General features: G+C 37.2%; 2 protein-coding genes across 2 annotated transcripts in view; both read left to right on the plus strand.

Annotated features, from left to right (window-relative positions):
* The window catches only part of LOC137970192 (uncharacterized), a 13,720-nt gene extending 12,258 nt beyond the window's left edge, over positions 1–1,462 (plus strand). Inside the window, exon 8 of the mRNA XM_068816712.1 lies at positions 1–1,462. This exon is cut by the window's left edge and continues 67 nt beyond it. Coding sequence (XP_068672813.1) covers positions 1–59 — 59 coding nt within the window. The 3' untranslated portion in view covers positions 60–1,462.
* A 1,648-nt stretch (positions 1,463–3,110) lies between these two features.
* Positions 3,111–10,000, plus strand: part of LOC137970188 (uncharacterized) — a 17,930-nt gene continuing 11,040 nt past the window's right edge. The window contains exons 1-3 of the mRNA XM_068816707.1: positions 3,111–3,239; positions 9,544–9,702; positions 9,827–9,883. Coding sequence (XP_068672808.1) covers positions 3,185–3,239; positions 9,544–9,702; positions 9,827–9,883 — 271 coding nt within the window. The 5' untranslated portion in view covers positions 3,111–3,184. The remainder of the gene's footprint in view (positions 3,240–9,543; positions 9,703–9,826; positions 9,884–10,000) is intronic.

Genomic DNA, 10,000 nt, shown 5'->3' on the forward strand with positions numbered 1-10,000 from the left:
ATGTACAAACGGACGTCCGAAGAATGAGGCTGACCGGCTATTCTAACGGTTATAGTTAAAGCTCGCGTAAAAATACAAACGGCGTTGCAGTAATTGACTGTTCTGGAACCCAGCTGAAAGTTAGAAACATTTGTTTTATCCTTCAATATAGTTTAGCAACAGCGTTGAGTTTGCATGTTTACATCAAAACTGTAACAAAGCTATCTCAGCGTCAAGGGAAATGTGATAATTTTCGTGGGAAAACCTGTTCCTAAAAATAATTTACTCGGGAAAGGGTTGACTCAAGCAATTAGTGAAGATATAGGTTCCCTTGATGAGCTCCTGTTCCTATGTATTCGACCTGGGCGTTATCACCTGAAACGGAAACGCAGACCGCGCTGTGCATGTCACAGGTTTTTTCTGCCCTTGTGTGAGCCATTACCACTTTCGGATTTGCCGACTGAGCTCGCAAAGAAGCATTGCAGCAGACAATTTATACCGAAAAAAAGCCACTGAAAAATAATTACTGTGTAAAAATTGTTTTCGTGGAATCAGAAAGACCGTGTATGTCTTCGAATTTCCTTATGTCATTAGGCATCTCGTTAAAAGTCTTTTATTTTTCCGATATTTGAATTTACCCTTGGTAACGATCACCTTCTCTTCTGCATCGTAGAATAGTTACGAATGTTAGAAAACCTAATAAAACGCGATGAGAAATAGCTAGGCACGAGGAGCTAATGAATTTAGCCAGAAAAAAAAAAGGCTTAGCATTAATACAGCCGCGTGTGTGTTGTCTATAGTCAACACATGGCACTTTGAAAGCAATTATTTGCGGGCAGTAAAAAGTGAAACCATGGGGGAAAGTTTTACCTTAGAGGCCGCATATTTAATTAAGTATTCAAACGACGGGTGCCTTACCGGGAACTAAAACACTCGTAGAATCAGTAAGACCACTACGTTTGGGAACCGAATTTATCGGCGAGAATATTTTGACAGATGGTACTGCACGTTCTGCACTTTGAAAAAGAAAATGGGAATGCGCTGCATCATTTGCCAGAAAAGCGGGTTGTTTCGGTTTAAAAACAAATGAAACGGTCTATTTTCTCTGGCACTTTTGGTAATTTTGGACAAATGGTACAGAAATTTCCGGGAATTCCGGTCAAAGCGAGAAAAGGGGAATGCCTCGAAAGGTATTACCTTTTTTTTCCCGAAAAAAATCCACCGTGATGAACTGTTCCATAAGAATTCTCCCCGGAATTACCGAAAATTCCATTCAAATGGTAAGCGCTCGAGCTCCTGGACTGCCACACCTTAGCTCGAAGATATGAATTTTACCGATGTTCTCGTGGCGACAGCAATATCTATATCAGTATAGATCGATATTGTTGTTGCCACTTGAACATAAAATTCATATCTTCTCGCCACCATGTAACGTCCTTTTTTATATATATATATAATAAAGATTTATATAATACTCCTACAAGTCATTTGTATTCGGTACTTCTGTAAGACAACTGTAGCTGCGGGGCCTTCAGTGATTGGGCTACTAACTTCACTTTGTCACTATGATCATCTCTTTTGTATTTATTATGGCAAATTTAATCAAGTAAAAGAGATGAAATGAAATCCTATGATGATACCTTGATGCATTGGAATTTCATCGGCGGGAGATTGACCGAAAATCTTTCGTGATTTATACACTTAACAAAGTTAACAAAGTAAATTCACTGTATCAGTTCATTTAATTCACGTAGATTGGCTTTGATGTCGAAAGTTTGAAGGCGCAGTGACGTTTCAAGGGCTAGCTCTTCGTCAGAAAAACCAAGAACTTGGGATATGAAGAATACTTATATCACCTAATGGAAAAACGCTGTTGATTTGAGTGTAGTTTCTCCCATTGTTAATGCATTGAAATGTTATGAAACCGGACATGTCTTTTTGTTTCATGTTTTGTCTATATTTTGGCCTTGACGGTGCGCAAAACACGCCCTTTTTCGAGATTATGGGCAACTAATTTGCGAATACGTGCGAAGCGAAAGCATTGTCACGGTCAATAGGCCTTATTCACGATAGTCGCCTTGTTGGTTTTCAAATTGTCATGAAAATTAGCCATGTGTTATGCTGGGGGGCAAACATTGGAAAAAAAAGCAAATTGCGGAAAATCGGCTCGTCGAGATATTGAAATCAAATTGCTAAAAGTTCATTTCAGAATTTAGAATTAAGTACCTTTTATAATAATTTTAAATCTTTGATTGCCTTTGAATTTTTTACTTTCTACTTCGTTATCTCCTCATTTTTTACTAAAAAAAACCATCTAAGTAACTTTTGTAATTATTCTATTTTACTACTGAGGTGAGAAACATTCAATGAACGTGAAAAAAATCATCTGTGTGGCTAAGATGTTCGTTATAACCTCTCGAACTCGTGTTGTTTGCCCCCTCAGAAGTGTGTAGATAATTTGCATTATAATAGCAAATCCAATATGGCGGCCATCGCGAATAAGGTGTATTCAACATCGATTGCGACAACATTGTTCTTGCTTTTGAAGGTATTAAGGTTCCATAACACCTCCCTCGATTAATTATGGTTCTCCGTGTTTCCAAGGTATAGACATACCTCAAGCAGTGCTGTTTTGTCTGGAGTATTTCGGTAGCTACGAGTTTGATTGCAGTTTTTTTGTTCGCGCAAACAGTGGTATTGGTCCCTCATTCCTGATTACAAGTCTGTAAGATACCCGTTTTCAATCAAGCCAAATCTTCATGAGTGGATCGGCCACATATCGCTGAGGAAAAGGACATACAAAACAATTCACATTTCAGTAAACCTAAATGCTGCATGAAAACCTTTTTGCCCCAATGCAAGATGGTTGCATGCACAATATGTATGTTTCTCAAGGTGTCTGCATGGCTTGTATTAAATATGTGAATGCTGCACAGTCAGGTTTTTAGTGTTTCTTGCTCTGCTAAGATCGGACTGCAGCCTTTTTTTGTCAAATTTCAATCTGAGAAAAGGATATGGCTCATACGTAAATATAATCTGGACAGCGGTCAAAGATTTTTGTCAACTGAAAATACAATAACATTTTTACCTTAATGGAGCCCTGAATTAATTTACTTTGGTTGGTCGCCTTTGTCAAAACCAGTATGTAATCTTTTAAAAGTGATTCTTCGTTCAGGATCAGTGAACTCAGTGTATTATAGATGGTATGAAAATATTAAACCTTCGTTGTAACCCACCCAGAGCCGCTGAGAATTCAAAAGGTAAGTTTTAACGTTTCATAGCACTAATGTTGCCTTGTAAGGGAAAGTGATACTTGGATAATGGACATTTGCGTAGTCTGTCAGTCATAATAAATTTACAGATGGTGACTCGTTCGTAATCTGGACTCTATTAAGGTGACAACGGTCAGGTGAAAGATCATCGGTTGGTGAATTTGTTGCTTGTCAAAAGGCAATTTTCGAGCACTCTATACTACTTACATTGAAGAAGAGGTAGAGCAGAAACATAAACGAAGCGAAAGATCTAGAAACTTGTGGGAAAGCTGCTTGTAAATTACTTTGCTCCAGACGTCTCATCTCAGTATATGGTTTTCAAGCGATAAAACTTGCAAATCTGCCCGTCGCCCTTCACTTTCGCTTTTCGACACTTACAAAACAAAACTTTTTTTCCCTTCATTTGAAGGAGTATGTCAACATTTATAGCGGTTTCAATGATATTTTCGAACAGCGCTCTCTAGATTTGCATTTGAACTCGGTCGCAAGTCAATCAGTAGCACAGTGTGTGAACGTCTTGGATAGACTTGGTAATGATTTCACCTGAGGACGGTATGCAGGCTAAATCAGACCCGTATAAGAGATCGACTATCCGATTAGAAACGATGGAATGGCAAGGAATTTTCTGGAATGGAGTACGGGTTCTTTTTACATGGCGTCACAGAAATCAAGGATTGAAAATTCTTTTTGTTTGCCAAACACATGTTTGAAAAGAATTGATTCCTGTTCGCTATTGTCATAGCAGTTTGTCCTAATGAGTCATTCAAAAATTATTCTGAGAAATTCAGGCAGGTGTTCATTACGCCAGTCGAGTTTTTTTGTACAAGTTATAACGTGACATCGAGTACAATTTGGAATAAAGGAGAACTAAATACTAATGTGTATATATTTCAAAACCAGTCAAATTTGTAATCTTCGAACTGAAAAAGTTACAGGGGCTATTTTTTTCGAAATTGGCCGAGCAAAAATCATGTAATCACTGATATATATACAAACGTTTCATAATTACTCAGATGTAATATAACACGCGTATCACCATACTTCGAGGGTTGACTTTTTACATTTAACTGATTTTGCAGGGTGTTTTGCGATCCTCGAGCATCTCTTTTTGACATACATGCACGCTTTTCTCACGAGTTATCAGCTTGAAGTAAAACTCTAAACCATTTCATGATTTCAGTGAACTCAGTAGCAATTATTTAAGCCGAATTATGCATAGGATTGGTTGAGCACCGGGCTGTCACTCGAGAGATCGTAAGCTCAACTCCGGCCGGACCCGCAACACTCAGGGTCTTTAAATAATTGAGGAGAAAGTGCTGCCTTTGTAATTACATCTGCAAATGGTTAGACTCTCTAGTCTTCTCGGATAAAGACGATAAACCGTAGGCCCAGTCTCAGAACCCTTCAATGTTCATAATCCTGTGAAACGTAAAAGAACCCACACACTTGTCGCTGAGAGTAGGGCACGTAGTTCCCGGTGTTGCAGTCTGCCTTCTGTTGTGTATCATGGTTGGGAGGGTAAAAATGGGCCACAGTAATTGGCGCAAGCTGTTGTGGCGCTCTGTCAGCTTGACTGGCAAAGTTAAAAAATTAAAAAAATTATTAAATTAAAACGGCCACCATTCTTTTTTGGGCTTGTGAGTTAGGCTCACTGTTAAAAATAGAATGAACCTATTCAACAATGAAAAGGATGCTTTGGAATTTTTCCATTGTATAAATGATAAACACCCTAACATTAGATTCACCATGGAGACGGAAGTCAACCACAAACTACCGTTCCTAGATGTCCTCTTGGACAACAGCAATCCTCCATCTCTCGTCAGTCACATCTGTTTTTTGCAAGAGCACTTACACATGCATTCTCACCAACTTTCTCTGTTTTGCACCTCTCCCCTACAAATTGGGGTTAAGACGAACGTTGGTGGACAGGAACGTTTTAGTTAAAATCACTAACACCTGGATCGGCTTCCACAACAACATTAAGGAACTTACCAACATTCTGGGAAAGAATCAGTTTCCATCCAGTCTTGTGAACAGAACTGTCAAATAATTATACCTTAGCAATTTCTTTTCCCCCACTTTGCGCGCTTCCGTGGCAACCAGCTCTAATGAAATTCGCACGCACTATTACAAATTACCTTTTGTTGGGCCCTTCTCGACTTACGCTCAACACAGAATCAAACGCTTAACCCAACGCTACTGTAAGAACTTAGCCATCAAGTTAGTGTTTGTCCCATACAAGATCAAGAACTTATCTAGTGCCAAAGATGCCATCTCTAATTTATCACTATCCCGTGTGGTCTACAAATTTTCTTACGTAGGCTGTAGCGCCTGCTAAGTCGGCGAGACAAACCGACATCTTGCTACACGTGTTTGTGAAAATCCGATAAAAACAGATACATCTTTTGGCACATTTGTGGATCAGAAACATGCAGAGATTTGTGCTCAGAGAATCGATTTCAATCCTTGACACCGCCTCCACGCCTTTTCAACTGAAAATCAAGGAGGCCTTGCACATAGGTTGGGAAAACCCCTCATTAAACAAGCAAGTTAATCATGTCAATTTAACACTTTCATTTGGATTTTTCCGTGTTAAATACTCATTGTTTTTCTATAATTGTATTTTTAATTGCCCAACATTCACATTATTTAGTATTCATACTTCCTATTTAGCTATCTTCTATATCACCCCGACTAGCGTTTCATTTTATTCGCAACTGACGATGGACGTTGGTCATGATCTGAAACATGAATTGTAAACTCAAAACTGTGTGTTTCTACTTGAGAGAATAATAAAAAAATGCGGACATATGTGAACAGGTCGAGTCTATTAGCCGAGAAGTAAACTCTAGCATAGTTAATAGACGGAAATGGTTATGAAACCCGACAACTTTCTTTTTTGTAGGTTTTTGTTCTCTTTTTTGGCCTCGATCGTGCACAAAACACAATAGTTATTTACTCCGTACTGAGGAACTAACCAATAGAAACGTGTTGGTTACGTAATCATGCATAGTGTATGAGCGCAAAACAAAAGACTGTGCGCGGTCGTGGACTTTCCAACCTAAATCTTGGCATCTTTGTTTGCTCCTTTGATGTTTGCCGAGCTTCCAAACCAGTTCCCTCTATTAACTATGACTCTAGGGAGGTTTTTTGTTGTGCTCTGTTAGTTAAGTGCGGCAAACGATCTTTGTGACAACTTTGTCTCGATTGAGAGCTGAGTGGTTGATATTGTTGTATTGAGATCCTGGACAAGGTCTTTAATTGAACCGTCATGTAGTTATTTTATAGAACGAATGTGGTGCTGCGTCGATGGGGAAGTAGTATACAAAAAGTTTGGTTTTATCAACGAAGAATAATGTGAATTAACCACCGTAGAGATTCTAAAAGCTGATGTTTCGAGCGAATTACTCTGGATTCGCTCTGACGAAGGGCTAACGCTCGAAACGTCAGCTTATAGAATCTCTGTACGGTGGTCAATTTACATTATCCGGTTCAACAACAACAACAACAACAACAACAACTTTATTTGTACCAACAGTAACGCAATAAGCTACAAGATATTACAAAAATAGAAAGGAGTACAGGCTGCCCCAAATAACCATAGGGGCTAATGAAATAGGACAGCCACACTCTGGTAATTAAGCTAATATAAATTAGGTCAGATGCACACATATACGCACACACGCACCAAAGCAAAAAACACATAAAAAACTGAGAAAGACAAAATGTCAAAAACAACGGAAAGCCAGAAGAATTGATGTTAGGATAATGAGAATTTTTAATAGTTTTCAAAAAAAGTTAGCTTTAGGTTTTTCTTAAAATGTTTGAGAGGAAGAAGCTTTAGGTCATCGCTTATATCATTCCAGACTTTAGCACCCTGAAAACGTATATTAAAGATTCCATAATTGGTTCTGGCCTTCGGAATTGCATAAGTCATTTTGCTAGATAATCTGGTAATATAACTATGTACATTCCTAACAGGATTAAAGTAATGGTCAAATACAGGAGGTAGGAGTTTATTATGAAACTTATACATAAATACTGCCAGTTGAAGGGCAATAAGATCAAACAGCTTAACAACTCTTAAATCTTTAAATAAAGGACTTGAATGTTCATTAAAACTAGTAAAAGTAATTATTCTTAGGGCTTTCTTCTGTAATATAAATAAAGGTTGTAAAGCTGTCCGATAAGTACCACCCCAAGCAACCATGCAGTAATTTAAGAAAGGTTCAACTAGAGCATAGTATAGGCTAAGTAGTATTTTGGTACTTATGAAATAACGGAGCTTAGAAAGAATGCCTATGCTTCTCTTGACTTTTTTAGAAAGATAAGTAATATGAGTCTTCCAATTAGCATTATAATCTATGTAGACTCCAAGATATCTAATAGAAGTTTCTTGTGTTAACATTTGATTGTTTATAGATAATATGACCTGTTTGGGCAGTTTTCTTTGGATAGGACGAAAAATGACAAAATTTGACTTATCAATATTCAATGAAAGTCTATTTGCACAAAGCCAAGTATAAACTTTCTCAAGTTCAGAATTGATCAGACTTTCAAGCATATTTATATCCCTATGCTGTAAGAATAAATTTGCATCATCTGCAAAAAGATGAAAATCCAAAAGCTTTGAACAATTATGAAAATCATTTACATAGATGAGAAATAAGAGTGGCCCAAGCACTGACCCTTGGGGCACACCACAAGACACTGGTTGAATGTCTGAAGTAACAGCACCCAGGGATACAAACTGTGTTCTGTTTCTCAGATATGAAGTTCCGTTGATAAAACCAAAATTTTAGTCATTTTATAGCATTGGTAAGTTTCAGGTCATTTTATTCGATTCATAGGTAAGAATGTTTTTTCATAATTATACATAAACTTGAAAATACCACAGACAACATAACAGTACTGTTCTTAAAGTGATGAAAGTTACTATGAAAACAATCAACAATTAAGCTTCTCGAATGTTCTTCTCTGTTTTCATTATCTCTCCCGGCGTCTTTTCCTACCTCCAAGTCGCACAGGGCGTCCTTGCAATTGGCAGTAGACACTTTAACTTGCTCACCCAACCTGAATTGTCTCAGTGTATATAGTATTTATTACCATCTGAGAGATTTTACGCTTATTATAGAAAAAGATTCCGGCAAGTATGTAGTAATGCGTTCTTTTGTTTTCGTGGTCCTGACAACGTTCTAAAAATATATTCTCAGCCAACGGTTTAAAAGATTATTAAATCACAATCTCAAAAACTTATGAACATGAAATTATATAAAAAATCTCTATCCTTATTTGAATATCAAAACAATGACAAACAAACAGCAAACATTACATCGAACTTTAACAACAAACAAAACACATGCATATCTTTAGACACTTAAAACTCAATCGGCAATTGTTTATACATAACCTAACAGCACAATATTGCCTCTGGTAGCAGTATTCAGTAGTAACTGGCTTCACAGCTGGCTTGGAAGTTGTACTGAACAACTCATCAGAAATTTTAAACTTTTTAAATTAAGCTTGGACATCGTGATTTCAGGAGATGTGTTTTGAAAAGGGAGACTTTTCAAGGCAATGGTTTTGAAAAAAATCGCAACACGTGTCTTAAATAGTCATAATTCTAATTTGTTTTAACGAGGACGTGCAATTATGCTTAATTAATTCCTTATAGACTTTTGAAATGTATTTTGATTACGTAGCTGTTCTCAGTATGATCTTTCGGTTTTCATTTATTTTATAATTTAAATTTTCTGGAAAGTTCTTTCAATGTGTCTTTCGCAGCGAAACCATCGTAGCAATAAACATAAAAACAAAACAAAAAAAAAACAAAAAAAATAAGGTAATACAAGACCGATCTCTCGATTTTTCTATGACGTCATATGGGTTCATGTTTTTATGATATCTCACAAGACATAGATTGTTATTTTAAAAAGGTGATGGTGAGTTTTAGAATATGGACGTTATGTTCAAAAATTTATTTCCTATACCTTTGCTTTGATAATAGGTTTGTTTTATTGGTAATAGCATTTAATGTTTTACTGTTTCCCCCCATTTTGAAAATTTTCATTTCAACAACTTCTAGGTCCACTCGCTCTTTTCCTCCTGAGAGAGAGACCTATAGATTTACTCTGTCTAACGCAAGACGATTTTACTCTGCACCAATTGGATGATGCCTCAAAGGCGCCGTTCGCAGTATCCAGGACCACTCAAAACTCTAAATCCCCTTTAGTGGAGAAATTAGAGATTAAATCTCCGACCTTATTATTAAAAGAACCTTTGTTATCTACAGGTTGTACTGACTTAAATTTAAGCAGAGGCGGGAGAAAAAAAGGAATGGAAATTCTTTTCAAAAGATGCTCTGCTGACCATACCGCAAACATTAAGTGTAAAAAGGCGTCAGTTGCGTTCCCTGTTTTCTGGGCGTGTCTTCTTGCGGCTCTGCTAAAAGGTAAGAAAGAGTCTTCTGAAAAGATGGGATTATAATTTTGACAATGATGTTAAACGATGACGATAATTAAACTATTAAATATCATCATGACACTCCTAATTAACCTGTTTTCTTCTTCTCACAGTGGCTTCAGGCAGCCAAGTTTGTCCTGTTGGATTTACTGGAAGTAACTGCTCTGTCAGTAAGTTTTTTTCGCAAGCGTTAGGATCATTTGTATCATTTACATCGATGTTCAAGTCCCCAGTCACAATTAACGGCTCAGGCACTAATATGATGGATTCCAGATAAGTAGCAAACT

The sequence above is a fragment of the Montipora foliosa genome, chromosome 9, assembly GCF_036669935.1.
Source record: "Montipora foliosa isolate CH-2021 chromosome 9, ASM3666993v2, whole genome shotgun sequence".
NCBI lineage: Eukaryota > Metazoa > Cnidaria > Anthozoa > Scleractinia > Acroporidae > Montipora > Montipora foliosa.